The sequence below is a fragment of the Geotrypetes seraphini genome, chromosome 1 (genome assembly GCF_902459505.1).
Source record: "Geotrypetes seraphini chromosome 1, aGeoSer1.1, whole genome shotgun sequence".
Taxonomy (NCBI): Eukaryota; Metazoa; Chordata; class Amphibia; order Gymnophiona; family Dermophiidae; genus Geotrypetes; species Geotrypetes seraphini.
The window spans coordinates 283,613,990-283,635,473 of record NC_047084.1 but is presented as its reverse complement, the minus strand read 5'-3'; the positions used below and the strand labels follow the sequence as shown (position 1 = coordinate 283,635,473).

The following is a 21,484-nucleotide window of genomic DNA, read 5'->3' as shown; positions in this document are numbered from 1 at the left end:
TTATGTCATCTTAGCATATTTTATGCTACAGAACGAATTATTTTTTTTAACATGTATTGTTATGGGAAAACGCGTTTCACATAACGAACTTTTCGCATAACAAACTTGCTCCTGGAACGAATTAAGTTCGTTGTGTGAGGCACCACTGTATTAAAAAGCCTGTTGATAAAAATAAATTTTTAAGGAGAGTCTTAAAAAGTTTCAGGCTTTCTTCTCGATGAATGTAAATCAAAAGCTCATCCCACAAACTTGGGGCATAGAAGCCAGATTCTATGCCAGCAATCTCCAATGATAAGCAGTGGCTTTTTCTGAATCTAATTTAATAACAATTTATGAACCATACTGTAGGAACATATCCAATCCTTTCTTAAACTCAGCTATACTAACTGCTTTTACAACATTGAGTTCCAGAACTGTTAGAAGTGATTCACTATATGGACACTGTTGCCATGCCTGTCTCAGCACCTGAGGAACTGCCCTACCAAGGGGGATGGCTCCACTGACGCTAGAGCTAGCATGCCTACAATTTTGATCATTTTTCAGTTTATCAGAATGGAAGCCATTATGCCTATCTCTCAGCATCTTTATTTGTGAAGGGTTAACATACAGGAGAAAAGCAGAAACAAAGAAAAAGAAATCCATACCTGTTGAATGCAGAATTTTCGAACAGTGTAATCAACCAAGACAGTCACATCTTCCACTGACACACGAATATTCCCATATGTCCAACAGCCTTGATCTGGCCAGTACTGAGCACACTTACACTGTAAAAGGGCAAGAGTTCATATTTAGATACATGCACAAAGAAGAGTGTTTACCAAAAGCAACTTGCTCTAGCTATAGGACAAGAAGACATTATATTCCCACAATTGGGACTCCTAAGCTGCGAGGATCACGTCTCTGAAAGATGTTAATAAATATATAAACATGAGCCTGGCAAAACCCAATAGGGCCAGAGGGAAAGTTGGCTCTCAGGAAGTGAAAAGATTTTGCAGAACTGCTTGTCCAAACCAATTTCTCTTTTCTGGAGTTGTATTCTAAATAGTAATGAGAGGTAAACATATGGATCGAGGACCGAGTAGCTGCTTTGCAGATGTCTTCAATAGATGCAGAGTGAAAATGCGCTACCGAGGCTGCCATAGCTTGTACATAGCAGGTTGTTAAACAGCCTTGCAGCATTAACCCAGCCTGAGCATAAGCGAAGGAGATACAGTACACTAGCCAAGTGAAGTTGGTTCTTTTGGAAACAGCAACTCCTAACCTATTAGGGTCAAAGGCTACAAAGAGCTAGGAGGACTCTCTATGAGGTTTAGTCCAGTCCACGTAGTACACCAGAGCACACTTGCAGTCCAAGATGTGAAGGGCTGCTTCTCCAGGATGGGTATGTCTTTAAAATAGGCAAAATTATGAAATGGTTGAGGTGGAATTCTGAGACCACTAAAGGGAGGAATCCGGGATGTGTTTGAAGGACTACTCTGTTGAGATATCTCGTATAAGGAGGTTCCAATACAAGAGCCTGAAGTTCAATCATACAGTGTGCAGCAGCTCTCTCTCTTCCAAAGGCTCCAGCACCTCACTCCTGGCCCTTCAGTTCTGGTCAGCCAGTTTTCAGCCCCTTACCCGTCTCCCTCTCATGGGTCCCTCTTTCCCTTTCTTCCAGCCTTCTAATGGGTCCAGAACCTCTGCCTTCCCTTCAGCTTTAGCTGCCTCCCCTCCTATGTTCCAGCCCTCATCCCCCTTGTGGGTTCAGCACCTCTTCTCCCCTTGCCACCGCATATCTTCAGGAGCTAGCGAATCCCTACACAGGTGTGGTCATGGCCTTCCCTCTGTAAAGACCCTCCTTGTGATGCAATTTCCTGTCTTTGCGAAAACAGGAAGTTGTGCCATAAGGAGGAACCTGGTGACAAAAGGCCACTACCAGGATTGTGTGAGAGTTGGCTGGTTCCAGCAGGTATGTAGCATCCATGTTGATGGCTAAGGAGGTAGCGAAGATGACCTGGGAGCGATAATCGAGGAATTTTTTCCCCTCTGCGAGAGCAAAGCTTTTACCATTCCCGCAGGATGATAAAAAGCTATGCTCCTGCAGTTAAATAAATAAATAAATAAATACATTATTTATTTTTTTTTTACCATAGATTTACCATGTGTCCCTGGGTCTAAATCCTAATACAGTAAAATCTCAGCTAACTGGCATTCAATTAACAGGCACTCTCAACCAACTGGCAAAAAAACTGTCAGCAAAAAAAAAAATTGTCTCCCTTGCTCTTAAGACAACGTCCAAAGTGGTGCTCCTGACCTAATAACCTCCCCTGCCTCTCTCCAGCCCCAGAGGCAGTAGCAGAAGCCACCAATCTCCCTCCAGCTACCGGAGCATTGTGGCAGCTACCAATCTCCCTCCCTCCATTCTCAAAGCAGCAGAGCCAGTACTGACAACCCCCTCCCTCTATTCACAAAGCAGTAGAACCGGCTCTGACAACCTCCTCCTTCCTTCCATCCGTTCCCAAAGCAGCACAGCTGGTCCTGAAATCACCCCTCTCTCTCCCACCCAATGATACAGCGGCAGCCAGCGAGCAGAGGAAGCGCCGATAAACAGGCAGCTTCTGCCCAGCCCTGACAGAACCTTTCCTCTGTCACGTCACTTCTGACACGTCAGAGGAAAGGCTTTGCCAGGGCTGGCCAGAAGTTGCCTGTTTACTGACATTTCCTCTGCTCGCCGGCTACCGCTACATCGTCGGGCGAGGTAGGGAGGGAGTGGGGTTGTCAGGACCGGCTGTGCTGCTTCAGGAATGGATGGAAGGAGGTTGTCAAGACCAGTTCTACTGCTTTGTGAACAGAGGGAAGGAAGGGATTGTCAGGACCAGCTCTGCTGCTTTGGGTAAGGAAGGGAGGGAGTGGGAGGAGAAGAGGGGGAAGAAAGTGGTCAAGAAAGAAGGGAAAAAGATGTTGGATCTACATGTGGGCATGGGGATGATAGAGTGAGGTGGGAAGGGAGACAAAACTATTTTTACATTAAATCTCAAATAACTAGAATCTACAGTTATCGGGCATCCACCATTTCCCAAGGGTGCCAGAAAACTGAGATTCTACTGTAGTAATGTAATGTAATGTAATTTATTTCTTATATACCGCTAAACTCCGTTAGGATTCTAAGCAGTTTACAGAAAAATAGACAATAGGGTGCATTAAAATTATAAGTAAAATAGGTACTTAGAAATTCCCTTACTGTCCCGAAGGCTCACAATCTAACTAAAGTACCTGAAAAAATGACAATTAGTAGAGTACAGATCAATTGCTTCTTGAAGGAAATGTAGATTTACTGTTGGGTATGGAGAATGAACTCTTTAGCCAATGGGCCAAAATAAGTGTCATCCCAGCATAGCATTTGCTTAAGGGTGATGGTAGTTTCAAGGGGTTTGTGAAAATACAACAAATACCAGCATGGCAGGGAGCATCATTTTGCATACCAGGAACTAAATATATTATCTTAACTCCTTAGATAATGTTAGTCTAAAATCTAGTAAGCCCATGCTCAAAAAATTTGTGGTACAGGAAACTCTATTGCAAATCCAGTGCTTAAAAATCAGTGCAGCATGCTCAAAATAATGACCATTCAAATTCATGCTGCATTAAAATCACAGAAGTAATTTGCTGTTCATTATTCCACACTGTTCCTTTCAGTGCAAAAAATAAATGAAACAAAAAACACCACACCAACCCATCACAACCCATCCTGCCCTTTAAAAAATGTGCCTGCTGGTCCAGTGGACACCTATTCCCCAAACCCTATCCCTGGTACTCCAGTGGGACCCCTCCCCCCAATGGAAGCCTGACACTGACAACCACACTAGGCAGGTCCAGAGAGACCCTGAGACAAGCCCAGAGGTGACCCCACCCCCAACTCTGGCAGGCCTAGGGACCCAACCCATGGCCCTGACATACCTTGAAGAAACCGGAGGCAGGCAAAAAGGAGGGAGTAGACATCCTTCCCTCCTCCCGCTAGGGCGTCATCATCAAAATGGTGGCACCCTGCTCTGCCTGGTGTATTCTGGGAAGCACTGGATGGGGCCTAACCACCAAATAAGGGAGGCTGCCTTGGGGGTTCAAACCAGGACCTGTGTCTGCTTCTGCCTCAGGGGGCCTACCTTACCACCAGGGCCAAGGTTTTCTGGGACACTTATTCAGGGCACGGTGGTCGGGTTGGTTGGACAGATCACCCCTTCTCACAACCAACCCTTCCAATGCTGCCCTGGACTAGGCATTATTTTTGTCAGTACTAAGCCTTCAAAGATTTGTGAAAATGACTGGAAAAATAAAGAAATAAACAGAGCAGATCAGAAAGACTCCTTCCAGCTTGTGTACAGAAGGAAAAACTGAAGGAGGCAGCAGAGCCTTCTAGTTAAGAAGAAGGGAATCAAAAGCTGGAGTGGATTTCTTCTGTACAGCTTGCAAGCATGGGAATATTACCTGCCCGTCCAGAATGACACACCTACTTCACTAGAAGAGTCATTTCCCAAGAGTACAACAACTCTTACATATAGAAATGTTTTATAAAATGACCTCCTCCCCCACACACCTTATTTCCTATTGCGTTAGGAAACAACTTAGTTCTCTGGGACCTTGTAAAAAGGTTGTATGTCTCTGCTTTAAGACACTATATATAATATATAGATATATATATAAATATTTTTTCATGCAAAGGATGGTGAGTGATTGGAATGTCCTCCCTGTGGAGGTGGCAGGAACAACCCCCCCCCCCTTTTTTTTTTTTGTTTTTACTAAACTGTGCAAGAGATTTTTAGTGCCGGCCAGGACGCTGAATACTCCGCGCTGCTCTGATACTCATAGGAACTCTATGAGCGTCGGAGCAACGCAGAGTATTCAGTGCGCTGGCCAGCATGAAAATCCTCTTGCGCAGTTTTGTAAAAGGGAATGTAAGTGATGGAGTTCAAAAATGGCATGAGAAACCCAGTGGATCCTTATTTAGCAAGAGGATCGAATCAAAGTATAGACAGCATTTCCACTTAAAGCAAAAATGAATGGCTTTCATGCTTCAGAAATGCAAAGCATAGAGGGAGTAACATGCATGGGGCAGCAATTATAACCCTAGGAAAAGGGGGGGGGGGGGGCAATCTGAATAGAGCAGCAGTTACAATCCTAATCACTTTATCTGGAACACAAGATGGGTGATGCTGGTCTTTACCTGTCATCATTTACAATGTTACTCTGTTCTAGTAAAGATAGAAGACTCCTACGCTCTATATTCAATAGAATTATTAAACTAAAGTGAGATACAAGGAAGAGGGTACTATTTTTTTTTTTTTTTATAAAGTGAAGAGACTGTAGCGGGGGTATTCTGCAAGAAAAATTTAGTTTTCAGTTTTTCTCAAAGTTTTCAGAATTTCAGGCAGTTTTCAGTTAGTTTCAAGCATTCATTAATATGGAATTTGTAGAGGATACTATATTTAAAGCATATTAATGAACCAAATGCACACTAAACAATGCTGAGCCTCATTTTTGGTCAAATTTGTTGGTAGATCACCTTATCAACTTGATATTTTTCATTTACAGTCAATCTTTCAGTATGAACTCCTTTTATGTCTCCACAATTCACTTGTAAAAGACTTCAGTGGTAAGGGTATTTAAGGCCATATGCATGCCAATGAATTCAACTTACCGTATTTGCCGGCGTATAAGACAACTTTTCAGTACCTTAAAATCCTCCCCAAAGTCGGGGGTCGTCTTATACGCCGGGTACTGTTTACATGCAGTGGCGTACCAAGGGGGGGGCGGAGGGGGCGGTGCGCCCCGGGTGCCAGCCCTAAGGGGGTGCTCCCGGCCTTGCCGTTCAATCCCCCCCCACCCCCGAAGGACCGCTCGCCCCACTGACCTTCCTGCACCACCTGTGAAGCAGTCCGCAGCAGGATCGCGAAGTCAGCGTCAGCGATCCCGCCCCTCCTCTGACGTCAGAGGAGGGGCGGGACCTTGGCGCAGGAAGCAGCGCAGGGATCGCTGACGCTGACTTCGCGATCCTGCTGCGGCTGCTTCATAGGTGGTGCGGGGAGGCCAGGGGGGCGAGCGGTCCTTCGGGGTGGGTCGGGGCATCAGGCCTTCAGGGTGGGGCGGGCAGGCAGGCAGGCTTTCAAGGGGGAGGGGGTGACAGGCAGGCAGGCAGGCCTTCAAGGGGGGACAGGCCTTCGGGGGGGGTGCAGGCCTTCAAGGGGGGTGCAGGCCTTCAAGGGGGGAGACAGGCCTTCAAGGGGGGGAAAGGCAGGCAGGCAGGACTTCAAGGGGGGACAGGCCTACAAGGGGGGGACAGGCCTACAAGGGGGGGGGGACAGGCCTTCGGGGGGTGCAGACCTTCAAGGGGGGGACAGGCAGGCAGAAGGTTGTGCAGAAGGTGTGCGGAAGAAGGGGTAGTCTTATACGGCGAGTATATAACAAACTCTATATTTTAACTGTAAAAGTTGGGGGGTCGTCTTATACGCCCAGTCGTCTTATACGCCGGCAAATACGGTATTTCCAGCAAGTTGAGAACATTGAACAAAATAAATTACAAGCAGCTTGAATTGTCTTATATAATGTACAGTATATGGACACAAAACAACAGCCACAGCTCTGTCCTTCAGCATTCACCTCTTTCCTTTCCTTCAGATTGGTGACCATGACAATTGTTGCAGTATTCTGTTCCCAGATCATCCTCCAAAAATCATTCACAGTTTCTTCTTTTGGTCCTAAGAGAGTAAATAAATATCAATTAGATATATTGTAAGAAACAGACATGCTCCATATAGAATACCCCCCAAAGGGGAGGGGTACCCAAGGTAACAATATGCTAGATAGAAACTTAGAAATATGGTCGGCAGAAAAAGGCCAAATGGTGCATTCAGTCTTCCAATTCACAGAGTCCACTTTCTTCTCCTCTCCCTAAGAGATCACACATGCTTATTCCATGCTTTCTTGAATTTAGACAGTCTTTGATGATCATGTTGTGAGGCGAGGCGCCATACCTCAGGCTGCTCTGCTGCACAGCCTGGTGTGGCAGATTTAGATTCAAGTTTGTTGTTGTTTAGAAGAGGAGAATATAGGCAACTGGCTGTAACTTAGAGATGAAGAATTCAATCTCAAGGAAGGAGAAAAGGAATGAAGGAAACTGCAGAGACTATGACATCCCCCAGCAGGGGATTTAGCAGAAACTATCCCAACAGTTCAACAGCAGCCCACACTGCTGCCTACGTATGCTTTCTAGGATGAGGGAGGGGCAAGTTTAAATAAAACAGTCAGAGAAATAATGGTATTATTGCTTACTTAAGACCTATTCTACAAATATTTGGGGCCAGATGCACAAAACTCCCAGTTTACAGCGATTATAAATTACTGGGCAATACTCAACACTAACAGCATGCAAATTCTATGCTTGGATGCATGCTGTTAGTGTTGAGTATCAGTGGTAAAAGGAGGAGGAATGTGCTTGGTACCTGTGCATAAGAGCTGAGTGATAGGTGCAGCTCTTGTGCGCAGGAACAGTATAGTGTACGGCTGTGAACTCTGGAGCTCCGAAGGAGGCAGAAGCAGTACACAGTGCAAAATTTAAAAAAAAACTTTCCTAAAGTTGCAGCTGAAATTTCTTGCTATGCAATAGTTCTGAAGTCTTTTTTTTTTTGGTCCATGATGATTTTGGACATAACTGTTATATGCAGGATACACAAGCATACAAAACACACATATGGCCACATATCCCACACACTTGCAGACTTTTAAAATTCAAGCAAATTGCTTCTATAAGAAGTCACCCTCACACTACGACAGCTCCAATCTGCTGGAAAATTTTGCAAGCTAAACATAGCCATTCCTCAATGTGCTTTACACAGAGTACTCATTTTAATACTAATTGAGCTTGTTGCAATGCATATGCATAGGATTCTCAGTGACTGCTACCATGAACGGTAAAAGTCATGCAGAACTGGTTACAACCTATCTTACCGGCACGGTAAGAACATAAGAATTGCCACTGCTGGGTCAGACCAGTGGTCCATCGCGCCCAGCAGTCCACTCACGCGTGGTCCCCAGGTCAAAGCCCTTAACCGAGATCAGCCCTACCTGCAGGAATATGTCCAACCTTGTCTTAAATCCCTGGAGGGTGTTTTCCTCTATAACAGATTCCGGAAGAGCATTCCAGTTCTCTACCACTCTCTGGGTGGAGAAGAACTTCCTTACATTTGTACGGAATCTATCCCCTTTTAACTTTAGAAAGTGCCCTCTCGTTCTCTCTACCTTGGAGAGGGTGAACAACCTGTCTTTATCTACTAAGTCTATTGCCTTCATTATCTTGAATGTTTCGATTATGTCCCCTCTCAGTCTCCTCTTTTCAAGGGAGAATAGGCCCAGCTTCTCTAATCTCTCACTGTTTTGAGCGTTAGGGCATTATTGGCTTAAAATTGGTCCAAATGATATTTCAAAATCCACGTTTATAAATAAGGTTCTGTATTTTGTTTTTCTGATTTCTCTACTTGGCTCAGTATGTCATGGTGATAGTTTATGCAGGCTGAAGCTTTTAGAACACTTGATGTTAATTCAGAATAGGAGTCTGCTCATAAGTTTAACTGTTAGAGCATCATTGCATGTTTTTGCATTTATTAATTTTTGTAAAATTTCTAGTCCACCAGTCACAAAGTTCTAGATAGACACCAATAAAACAAATATTAGGATTATTAGGAAAACAAAAGTTGTACTAATCAGCAGTTCTGGTTTTCTTATCTATCTGGCAGTGAAATGCTGTCTTTAGAAGTTACTGAGGCAGGAATTAAAAGAGATCTGATGGAGATGCCTGCCCGTGTTGGGCCAGAGAGAGAAAAAAAAGCCACTCTTGTACAAGCAGCAGTTTTTTGATGAAAGGAGAAATTTACCTCATTAATGATCCAAGGCAATGGGGCTACTATTTTTTATGGTGGAGTTACTGCGAGCTTCTCTTATACTAGTTACTTAACTAATTAGGGTAAACAGAGATTAGAGAGTCCATCAGTTCCAACCTTCTTTTGACTGCCTAGTGCAGTGTCCCGCAATTTTATTGAGCCATAGCACAGTAAACGTAGTGGCCATGGCTCGAGGCATCTGGAAGTGCACTGATGTTGACGCGATGATGTCATGCGCATGCATGATGTCATCACATTGGCAGATGGGCAAAGGCCCTCTAGATGGGCCCTGAGCTGCCAGTGGGGGGTGCTGGCAGGGAAGATGCGCGGAGAGAAGGAGAGGAGCTGGCACCGGCTGACGTCAGTCAGGACGTCCGGTAGACAGTCAGCTGGCGCCGGTGCCTATCCTCCTCCCCAGCATCTCGTGGCACATCTCAAATCTCAGGAAGCACACTAGTATGACATGCAGTTTGCGATACACTGGCCTAGCATAATGGAAACCAATATACCTTTACTCTCAATATCTCAACTCCAAACCCGTATCTGATGGATTTAAGTAAGCTCAAAGCAAGCTGGCCTGTAATGTATACTGGCAAGTAATAGTTCTACCTGTGTTTTGGAAATTAGGGCAGAGCAAGTTAGAAGAAAAAGCAGTAGCCGCACTTTCAGTGTGCAACACTGCTAAAGCTGTCCCTGAACATCTGCTTCATTACCTCACAAAGGCTGTATGAAGTGTAATCTTGCCAGTAGCTCTAATAAAAGCTTGCTGGACTGCTAACAACATTATGAGAACAGCCAATAGATTTTACCTTGTGCGGCAATAAACTTGTTTTTTTCTTGGTACCCCTGTAAAAATAAACACAACAGTTCAGAATACACAGGCTGGTAGGAGATGGTGTTTTTGCAATGCTTGATGAATGGAAAAGGGTGAAAACATTAATAAAGATTAAAGTTTAAAAGAGAATTGACAAATCTCTCAATCACTGCAACATCCTCCCCGATATTTAGACTTTGAGAGATAGCCAACAATCTCTTGTGGTCCACAGCGATACCAGAAATTCAATGCTGGTGCCATATCTGGCAAACAGCATTGAATTTTGTGATCTATTTTGGGCTGGCTGAGACACAGCTGACTAGACCAATATTCAGCGCCTAGCCAGCTAAGCCTTAATGATCAAAGATAGAGCTGCCTAAAAGCTGATCTATCTAGTTGTCAAACAGCCTTTGAGCCGCTGAATATTGGCAATAACTGGTATATCATGTGAAATAGCCGGTCACCAGCCAATCCTGCGAATCGAATATTCAGCGGGAGACAGACAGCTATCTCCTGTTGAATATTGATAGCTGGCTATGTACTATTTAGCTAACTGAGAATAGTTCCCAGCTTGCTAACAAGCACTGAATATTAGCCCCATTATGTTCTTCTAAAATTAAATCAGGAACCCCAGAAATAACAGATTCCAAAGCATTAAATTGGAAAAATGGGATATAAAAGAAAAAAAAAATCCCCTCCTTGCAAGCACATGTGCAAACACATGGTCACCATCACTACACATATCTGTAAAAAAGGCACCCCAGAAAACAGGGAACAACAATGGTAAGACATGGTCCTTGGGCTGAAATGAAAAAGCAAGGCAAAACCCCTTTTTGAATGGATTCAGAGACAGATTAGCACTATGTTCTCTTAGGCTTCTGTGGCTGGTGTCATGATTGTTGCAGTTGTCCAGGTCTTGTTGCATCTGGGTAGGTAGAACTGACGTTTTAGCCATCATGCTGTGGCTTTCTTCAGGGTATGCTGTGAGGTCTGCCTTTATATATAGTAGGTCCTCTAACCTGATTGGCTGGGGTTTGAATTTTGGCAGGAAAATTCATTGGTCACAAATTTGAATTGTGGAGGGAAAGTCTGTAGGCCACATTTTAAAATTCAGTCACAATAGAGGCTGGAAACTGAGATGAAGGGAGAAGGCAATTGTCCTCGGCCTCAATCCTCTTTGTGCTAAATTTCTTTTGGATAAGCGGATGCCATGCTTTGTTTATGGAGATAAAGGGCTCTCCAGTTTGCAACCCTTGGCATGGAGGGCTACACCTTACTTTTCTGTGTTGCATAGCTTATGGTGTCTCTTCTGCTCTTTCAGCCTTTCCTCTATGGTGCATCCACTTTCACCAATTTAAGACTGGCCACAACTGCATAGGATTTCATACACGCCAGGGGTTTTAAACAGAGGTAAAGCACAGTTACTTACCGTAACAGGTGTTATCCAGGGACAGCAGGCAGATATTCTTAACGCATGGGTGACGTCACCGACGGAGCCCTGGTACGGACACTTTTAACTAGAAAGTTCTAGTTGGCCGCACCGCGCATGCGCGAGTGCCTTCCCGCTCTACGGAGGAGAGCGTGGTCCCCAGTTAAGGTAAGCCAGCTAAGAAGCCAACCCGGGGAGGAGGGTGGGACGTAAGAATATCTGCCTGCTGTCCCTGGATAACACCTGTTACGGTAAGTAACTGTGTTTTATCCCAGGACAAGCAGGCAGCATATTCTTAACGCATGGGTGACCTCCAAGCTAACAGAGAGGGAGGAGGGATGGTTGGCCATTAGGAAAATAAATTATGTAACACAGATTGGCCGAAGTGTCCATCCCATCTGGAGAAGGTATCCAGACAGTAGTGAGTAGTGAACGTGTGAACTGAGGACCAAGTGGCAGCCTTGCAGATTTCCTCGATGGGAGTGGAACGGAGGAAAGCCACAGAAGCAGCCATAGCTCTGACCCTGTGGGCCGTGACAGCACCTTCCAGTGAAAGACCGTCCCGATCATAACAGAACGCAATACAGGCAGCAAGCCAGTTGGAAAGCGTCCATTTAGAGACAGGACGACCTAGACGGTTAGGGTCGAAGGACAAAAAGAGCTGAGAGGACGAGCGGTGAGCCCTGGAACGATCAAGGTAGTATGCAAGGGCACGCTTACAGTCCAGTGTGTGCAACGCCTGTTCCCCAGGATGAGAATGGGGCTTAGGGAAAAAGACAGGCAACACAATGGACTGGTTGAGGTGAAATTCCGAGACCACTGGGCAGGAATTTAGGATGGGTACGCAGAACCACCTTGTCATGGTGAAAAACAGTGAAAGATGGGTCGGCAACCAGTGCATGCAACTCACTAACCCTCCTGGCAGAGGTGATGGCAATGAGGAAAAGCACCTTCCAGGTTAGAAATTTGAGCGAAGTTGTGGCAAGAGGCTCAAAAGGAGGGTTCATGAGGGCTGATAAAACCACATTCAGATCCCAGAAGACTGGAGGAGGCTTCAGAGGTGGTTTGACATTGAAGAGGCCTCTCATGAATCGGGAAACCAGGGGATGAGCCGTGAGAGGTTTTCCGAGGATAGGCTCATGAAACGCAGTGATGGCACTGAGGTGGACTCTGATTGAGGTAGATTTGAGGCCAGCGTCAGACAGAGAGAGCAAATAGTCCAGTACAGTTTCCACCGCCAAAGAGGTGGGATCGTGGTGATGTAGGAGACACCAAGAGGAGAACCGGGTCCACTTCTGATGGTAACATTGGAGGGTGGCCGGTTTCCTGGAGGCATTCAAAATACGACGGACCGGCTGAGACAGATTGTCTGGAGAGGTCAGCCCGAGAGAAACCAAGCTGTCAGGTGGAGCGAGGACAGATTGGTATGCAGTAGAGACTGATGCTGTTGTGTAAGTAGAGTAGGAAACACAGGAAGAGGAATGGGTTCTCTGGAGCTGAGCTGGAGCAGGAGGGAGAACCAGTGTTGACGAGGCCACCGAGGGGCGATGAGAATCATGGTGGCTCTGTCCCTGCGGAGTTTGAATAACGTCCGCAACATCAGAGGCAGTGGAGGAAAGGCATAGAGGAACCGATCCGTCCAGTTGAGTAGGAATGCATCCGGGGCCAGACGATGCGGGGAGAAGAGTCTGGAACAGAAGTGGGGCAGCTGATGGTTGTGAGGAGCTGCAAAGAGGTCCACCTGAGGAGTGCCCCACCGAGCAAAGATGGAGCGGAGTGTGGGAGGATCCAGCGTCCACTCGTGAGGTTGAAGGACGCGGCTGAGATTGTCGGCCAGGGAGTTCTGTTCGCCCTGGATGTAGACAGCCTTGAGGAAGAGACTATGGGCCGTAGCCCAGGTCCAGATGCGGATGGCCTCCTGACAGAGGAGGGGTGATCCGGTGCTGCCTTGCTTGTTTATGTAGTACATGGCGACTTGGTTTTCTGTGCACAGGAGAAGGACCTGAGGGTAGAGAAGGTGCTGGAAGGCCTTGAGAGCATAGAACATGGCTCTGAGTTCCAGGAAATTGATGTGATGTTGACGCTCCTGAGGGGTCCAGAGTCCTTGGGTGCGAAGATCTCCCATGTGAACTCCCCATGCATAGGGGGAAGCATCCGTGGTTATGATCATGGAGTGAGGGGGTAGATGAAAGAGTAGACTCCTGGAAAGATTGGAGGAGTTCAACCACCATTGAAGAGATCGCTGAAGAGACGATGTCACAGAGATGGGATGAGAAAGAGGATCCGTGGTCTGTGACCATTGGTTGGCTAGAGTCCATTGAGGTGTCCTGAGGTGGAGTCGTGCCAGAGGAAGCACATGGACCGTCGAGGCCATGTGGCCCAGGAGGACCATCATCTGCCGAGCTGGGATGGAACGATGAAGGAGCACCTGACGACAGAGGTGGAGCAGGGTCCGTTGTCGGTCGGAGGGGAGAAACGCCCTCATCAGAGTGGTGTCGAGAACTGCGCCAATGAACTGAAGTCGCTGTGTGGGAAGCAGGTGCGACTTGGGGTAGTTGATCTCGAACCCCAGGAGATGGAGGAAAGAGATGGTGTGTTGCTTGGCTTGTAGCACAAGCGGAGACATAGGTGCTTTCACCAACCAATCGTCCAAGTAGGGGAACACCTGGAGGTTGTGAGACCTGAGGAAGGCCGCCACCACAATAAGGCACTTGGTGAACACCCTGGGCGATGATGCGAGGCCAAAGGGTAGCACTTTGTACTGATAGTGACGGTGCTGGATCTGAAACCGTAGGTAGCGACGTGAAGTCGGATGGATTGGGATGTGAGTGTAGGCCTTTTTGAGGTCTAGGGAACATAGCCAGTCATGTTGCGAGAGGAGAGGGTAAAGCGTGGCAAGGAAGAGCATTCTGAACTTTTCCTTGACCAGACACTTGTTGAGGTCCCGGAGATCGAGGATGGGACGAAGATCTCCTGTCTTCTTGGGGACCAGGAAGTAGCGGGAGTAGAATCCCTGACCCCTTTGGTCTGAAGGCACCTCCTCGATGGCATTGAGAAGAAGGAGGGATTGGACCTCCCTCAGGAGGAGGAGGGATTGGGAGGAGTGAGAAGCAGACTCTATGGGAGGATTGTCTGGTGGAAGAGTCTGGAAGTTGAGAGAGTAGCCATGGCGAATGATGTTGAGGACCCACTGGTCCGAAGTGATGACCTCCCAACGGCTGAGGAAGAGATGGAGGCGTCCTCCGATAGGCTGAGGAAGAGGCAGTGATGGTGGGAGACTGGCTATGCCCTGGAGAAAAGAGTCAAAAGGGTTGAGATGGTTTTGAGGGAGGAAGAGGCTTGGCAGGTTGATGAGACTGGGACCCAGCCTGAGGTTGATGCTGGTGACGAGGACGGCGAGGTTGCTGTTGAGGCGGGTTGAGAGGTCTGGCTGAGAACCTGCGCTGGTAGGAAGACTGCTGTCTGTAGGGGCGAGCAGGTGGAGTCTTCTTTTTAGGTTTGACCAGAGTATCCCACCTGGTCTCGTGCGCTGAGAGTTTCTGGGTTGTCGAGTCCAGGGACTCCCCAAAGAGTTCGTCACCAAGACAAGGTGCGTTAGTCAGGTGGTCTTGGTGGTTAATGTCCAGGTCAGAGACTCTCAGCCAGGCCAAACGGCGCATAGCAACAGCCATGGCAGATGCTCGAGAGGTCAGCTCAAACGAGCTATAAATGGAGCGAACCATGAACTTCCTGAGTTGGAGTAGACTGGAAATTTGCTGCTGGAAGAGGGGTACCTTACGTTCAGGAAGGTATTTTTGTAAGGTGGAGAGTTGTTGCACCAGATGCTTCATGTAGAAGGAGAAGTGGAAGGTGTAATTGTTTGCTCTATTGGCTAACATTGCATTTTGGAAAAGGCGCTTACCAAACTTATCCATAGTTTTTCCCTCTCTGCCAGGAGGGGTGGAGGCATAGACACTGGAACCCTGAGTTTTCTTCAAGGTGGACTCCACCAGGAGAGATTCGTGGGGCAATTGAGGCTTGTCAAACCCTGGGATTGGAATGACCCGGTACAAGCTATCCAGTTTGCGAGGGGCCCCGGGAACAGTGAGGGGTTTCTCCCAGTTTTTGTAAAAAGTTTCCCGTAAGATGTCGTGGACGGGCAACTTCAGAAATTCCTTAGGAGGTTGTTCAAAGTCTAGGGCATCGAGAAAGGCCTGAGACTTTTTAGAGTCGGACTCTAAGGGAATAGAAAGAGCTGCTGACATCTCCCTAAGGAATGTGGAGAAAGAGGACTGTTCCGGTTTTGAAACGGTGTCAGCCATGGAGGGTTCTTCGTCGGTCGACGAAGCGTCCTCCTCGGTACCGTGCGGTGATTCTTCCCATAAGTCCGGGTCCCTGATGTCGGGGTGTGCACGTCAGGACATCGGTGTGGAAGGCTCGGCATGGCGGGTCTTTGAGAGAGACTTGCCTGAGCGCACCGAGGCGGTACCGGGAGAGGAAGACCGGTGTCGTTCCTGGGACCGGGAAGGGTCGGCAGCAGCACGGGTATGCACTGTAGGTGGTTCAGCCGAGAGCACCGACATGGAAGTATTAATCGGTACCGAGGGGGTCGACACCGATGGGACAGTGCGAGGCTCGGACCGGTCTTGTACCGGAAGGTGCGGAGCCAGCAACGCTGGCAACAGTTGTTGTAGTTGTTGCTGCAGCTGCTCCTGTAATTGGGTTTGGAGTATGGCCGCGATGCGGTCATCCAGGGGAGGCACCGGTACCGCTTTTTTCTTCTTCGGTACCATAGGTGCCGCTCTACGCTCCGGCGATGAGGAGGCCGATGACGAGGCACTCACCGATATCGGAGCGGAGCGTTTATGGGGTCGGTGCGGTGCCGGAAGGGTCGGCGTCGCGACCGTGGCAGGAGGGCGTTCTAGGGAAGTGGAAGGCTTCTTAGCCGACTTACCTGGGCCCAGCGACCCCGAAGAAGGATCCGGTGGTGTCGACGTCGTCGGTGCCGACTTTTGAGGTGCTGTCGACGTCGCAGCAGGTTCCATGGCAGATCCGGTACCGAACAGAATATTTTGCTGGATCTGCCTATTTTTTAATGTGCGCTTTTTAAGCGTAGCACAGCGGGTGCAGGTGTCAGCCCGATGCTCTGGACCCAAGCACTGCAGGCACCAATTGTGCGGGTCGGTAAGAAAGATCGGGCGTGCACACCGCTGGCACTTCTTAAAACCCAGTTGAGGGGGCATGAAGGGAAACACGGCCTCCGCAAAATCGAATCCGGAGGCCTGTATGGTGGCAACAGGCCACGTCGGAGCCGGCCAGAAATATAAAGAAAACTCGACGAGATTTTTTTTTTTTTTTTTTTTTAAAGTAAAAATAAGGAATCAGAAAAGAAAAAGAAATGAAACCGAAAAAATTTTACGCGAGCGGGAAGGCAGAAAACTCGTTTTCAACGGCCGTTGAAAAAACATGCGTCTTCTTCGCTCCGCGGAAACGAAGAAACTGGGGACCACGCTCTCCTCTGTCGAGCGGGAAGGCACTCGCGCATGTGCGGTGCGGCCAACTAGAACTTTCTAGTTAAAAGTGTCCGTACCGGGGCTCCGTCGGTGATGTCACCCATGCGTTAAGAATATGCTGCCTGCTTGTCCTGGGATAACCAGTCTTTCACATGTGTAAATATGGATGCAAGTTTCTGTTGTACACTATAGGTTGTTTTGATGTTATTTTTTAACAGTTTCTCTATGCGATCTGTTACTCCTTGGATATACAGAAACACTACCATTTTTTGTCCTCTAATGGTTGTTGGCTGTTGCTGATTTCATAAGTGGGGTTATCCATGAGTTTTAGGGCTAGAGAGGTAACCCTTCTGCTGTATCAATTAGCAAGAAATGTGTCCAGAAGGATGTCTTTTCCTTTCTGAAGACTGCCCAGGTTGCAAATTGGAGAGCCCTTTATCCCCATAAACAAAGCATGGCAACCGCTCATCCAAAAGAAATTTAGCACAAAGAAGACTGGGATTGAAGACAAACGCCTTCTCCCTCCATCTCAAAGTTTCCAGCCTCTATTCTGACATATTTTAAAAATGTGACCAACAAACTTTCCCACCAGAATTCAAATTTGTGTACCAACAAACTTTCCTGCCAAAATTCAAATATTCTAATCTGTGACCAACGGACTTTCCCTCCACATTTCAAATTTGTGACCAACAAACTTTCCAGTCAATTTCAAATTCAACTAATTTTCTCGCCAAAATTCAAATTCATGACCAACAAACTTTCCTGCCTCAGTCTCCTCAAACCCCAGCCAATCAGGTTGCAGGACCCACTATATATATATATATATATATATATATATATATATAAAGACAAACTGCAGATCTCATAGGATACCATGAAGAAAGATACAGCATGAGAGCAGAAACGTCGGTTCTATTACCAGACACGGCGAGCCCTGGACAACTGCAACAATCAGATTAACACTATGTTGGGCCCTAGGCAAACATAAATGTGGGTCTCTATATCATGGATTCCCATTTACTTGATTTCTCTCACCCTCCCTCACCTAGTAATATTAATTTTCCTTGTCCTCTTTCCCCCATTTTATAAAAATTCATGGCCTTCCCCTTACTTTTCACTTCTTCAGAAGGGAAAGTACAGATCTCTTGCCGAAGGCATGGCAGCAGTAATAGTTTGGAAAGAACATTGGGTCTAGGCAGGCAGGTGCTTCAAATGGAGGGGGATGTACAGTAAGTTCAGACAAGGCTGGCCAAAAAGACTACCTTCTAGAACTTTGTAACTTGGCTCTGGAGCAACAGGTTGAGAACCTGGAAAGCTGGGAAAGTCATTTTAACCCTCCATTGTCTCTAGTAGAAACCAGTAATGGCAAGAGTGAACTGCCCCAAAAAGTGAGATTTACTGTTGAATATGAGAAAAACTTCACATATGGAAGAAGCAAAAGAAAATTATATTTAGCTTTCTTTGGGACTTTTGATAGGATATAGGCAGAGTGGAGGCAGAATCAGGATAGTTTTCAAAGGAATTTGCTCAAGTTACAACAGTTAGCTTGGTAAACTCCCCGGGCTGAAAAATTTCTTTCATTTAGTATGTGCACAGGTACATTTCTACTGGTGGACTTCTCCACTTCAACCCAAATTTACATGAAACTGTCTTCACTAGAGATACAAACATGCATATACACACAGTCAGCTTCTTTTTTTTTTTTTAGCCTGTGGCAGCACTCTAGCACTGCCTCAGAGCTGGTGTTAAACACGCAGGGGCCCAGAGCAGGAATTTAAAGAAGGTTCAAACCTCATCACCAGACTGTATTTCTTTCAGATTTAATACAGGCTTGGGGCCCCCTCTAACATGGGGGCCCAGGACAATGGCAGGCTCCATCTCTGGCAGTGTTCAAGGTCCATTTAAAAGCTCACCTCTTTGAGAGTTCTTTTGACTCCTAATTCCTCTCACCTTGGTTTCTGCATCCCCTATCCTCTATGTCAGTGTTTTTCAACCGCTGTTCCGCGGCACACTAGTGTGCCGCGAGATGTTGCCTGGTGTGCCGTACGGTGCAGACACTGATTAGGCCTCAGGCCGGGTCCCGCACGCGCTCCCATGAGACTCCCCCGGTCCCCGCTGCTGTTCAGTTTCGATCTTCTGCTCTGATGCAACCGGAAACAGGAAGTTGCAGCAAAGCAGAAGATTGAACACTGAGCAGCCGCACGTGCGCGGCTCTTTGGGAAAGTGTGCATGTCGCCGAAAAACAAAACCTACAAACTAAGGTGAGGCGAAGGGAGAGAGCTGGCTAAACAGTAGGATCGATTGGGCAGGCGAGTGGAGGCTGCGGGGACCGTGCAATCGCTCGTGTTCCCGGCTCAAATTGGAAGTAGGGAGTGAAAGGGAAAAGGATTCTGGGCCAAGGGGATGAAGACGGAAAGAAAAACCCACAGCAGGAAAGAAAGGGAAGGACAGGCAGGTGAGCCAGATGCTAGAAGCAGGGGGGGGGGAAGAAAGAGGGAAAAAAGCTAGATGGGGTTGAAAAGAAGAGACACACTGGTATGGAAGAGGAAGATAGGGGAAATCTGGACACAGGAAGGTAACAGAAAGAGGGGAAATTATGTGCATGGGGCATAGGGACAGAGACATAAAGGGGACATGCCATGGGGATGGTATATGGACACAGGGGGGGGGGCAATGACAGATACATAGGGGAGATATTAGAAATGGAGAAAATAGGAGCACAGAAGCGAGATGGTTTGTGGGGATGGGACAGGGACCGAGCTCGCAGGCTCCAGTGGCTTGCACAAATTACATTGTAACGTGCCATGAAAATAAGAGGGAGGAAGGTAGATAGATAAGCCACGTGAGAGGAGCTGAAGGGTAGTAGAAAGGAACAGATGGTAAAGGAGGGAGGGAAGGGTGGTGGTGGAAAGGAATAGGACAGACATTGAAGGAGGGTGGAGAGGAACAGACCCCGAAGGGAAATGTGGAAGACAGAGTGGGAAGAAGACAGATGCCAGACTATGGGGGAGCGGAGGGAAGAAGATGGGTGCTAGACCAATTGGGGGGGGGGTGAAGGGAGAGGCACAGTAACAGCAAATGGAAGACATAGAGAGAAGACACACAGTGGATGGAAGGAATTGAATGAGAAGATGTGGAAAGCAGAAACCAGACAACAAAGGTAGAAAAAAAAATTATATTTATTTATTTATTTTTTGCTTTAGGATAAAATAGTATATTAGTTGTGTTGATAAAAATTTATAAACAAAGCCCTGCCAGCTGAACATCTCTTTCTCTAGTTCAGCAGCAGGAACTTTGATTTATAAGAAAGGAATAAGCTAAATATTACAGTACTAAGGCTTATATGGATGCAGCGGGGACAGTGACGGGGCGGTGAATGGGATGGCAGTGGCGGTGACGGGGCGGTGAAAGGGATGGCGGTGACGGTGACGGGGCGGTGAAGGGAACGGCTGTTGACGAAGAGCTACGTGTGTGTCTTTCTTCGATTCCAGCCAGAATATCAGCTTTGTGTTCAGCCAAACAGGCCCAGGTTTCGCACTGAATAAAGTATTTTATAATTTTTCACTATTCTGTTTACTTAATATTTCATAATAAAGTAATTATAAAATACTTTCTTTGTGTTTATTTGATTCCTATTCAAGAGAATTACTTTATATATAGTCAATATAGGCACAGAGTTAAATTTTTTTACATTTTCTACTGGTGGTGTGCCTCGTGATTTTTTTCATGAAACAAGTGTGCCTTTGCCCAAAAAAGGTTGAAAAACACTGCTCTATGTCATGCCTGTCTGTCCAAATTAGATTGTAAGCTCTTCTAAGCAGGGACCATCTATAAATGTCAAAATGTACAGCACTGCGTTTGCCTTTCAGCGCTATATAAGTGATAAGTAGAAGTAGTACTAGTAGTTTGCACTGCCTAATGCCGGCAATGCAATTCTTCATTCCTCTTATAGGCTCACCCCTTCTCAACAATACCCATCTCCTCCAGGACACTCACTAGTAACAAGGCCTCAAATATAGCTTAATCTCTGCCCACAGCACAGGAATTTACAACACCTTGCTCAGCTCCATCTTGCTTTAACTATAGTAGTCTTTCCACTGACTGGATCCTACCATAGTCTCTGCACTGGGAGAGCCCTGGAGAGCTATTGGGGGGCCTAAACTCTTTAAAAAAGTTAAAATAAAATAAAAACCAGACACTTTAGCCATCTTTCTGGCTTATACATTTTTAGAATCCTGAAAAAGTCTACACAGTTGGCAATCCTCACCCCCTGAGTTCTGAGGCCATCTTCTGGCCTCCCCCTTAACGTTTGGGAACCTAGGTACCAGAAGCATAGCCAGGGGGAGCAGATTGTTTGTAAACTTTGAAGCTGATGGGCTGATCCACATAGGCGCCAAGTGGCATACCAAATGCATGGTGGAGGGCGGTCCACACTGGGTGCAAACCATAAAGGGGTGCTCTGGTTTTGAATCTAGGGTTCCCCATACTGCAGGACTCAGTGTAAATGTTGTATATGGTGGATCCTCTGGATCTGCCACACTGTAATTTAAAATCTTTGGCCACAGGCAGCATCAGTGAGTTAAACACGCTGTTTTGGGTGGCCTGGAAAATTTCCCTCTGCTTCATCATCCTGCCTCTGTGAGGAAAGGAAGTTGAAGCAGAGGGAAAGTTCCCAGGGCTGTGAAGGAAGCGTGTTTAGCTCACTGATGCTGGTGGTGGCGAAACATTGTAAGCTGCACTGCTTACAGGAAGGAGAAAAAAAAAGAGAGAAAGAGACAGAGGTAGCAGATCCTGTGTGGGGAGGGGGGAGGCAGAAGAAAGAGAGAAATACTGCATCTAA

At 46.8% G+C, this 21,484-nt stretch overlaps 1 protein-coding gene across 3 annotated transcripts in view; it reads right to left on the bottom strand.

Moving 5' to 3' along the window:
- The window catches only part of PTPRA (protein tyrosine phosphatase receptor type A), a 287,845-nt gene that overhangs the window by 88,194 nt on the left and 178,167 nt on the right, over positions 1–21,484 (bottom strand). For all 3 annotated transcript variants that reach the window (XM_033952928.1, XM_033952945.1, XM_033952937.1), the window contains 3 exons: positions 9,719–9,755; positions 6,634–6,731; positions 645–764 (listed from right to left, as the gene is read on the bottom strand). In XM_033952928.1, coding sequence (XP_033808819.1) covers positions 645–764; positions 6,634–6,731; positions 9,719–9,755 — 255 coding nt within the window. The remainder of the gene's footprint in view (positions 1–644; positions 765–6,633; positions 6,732–9,718; positions 9,756–21,484) is intronic.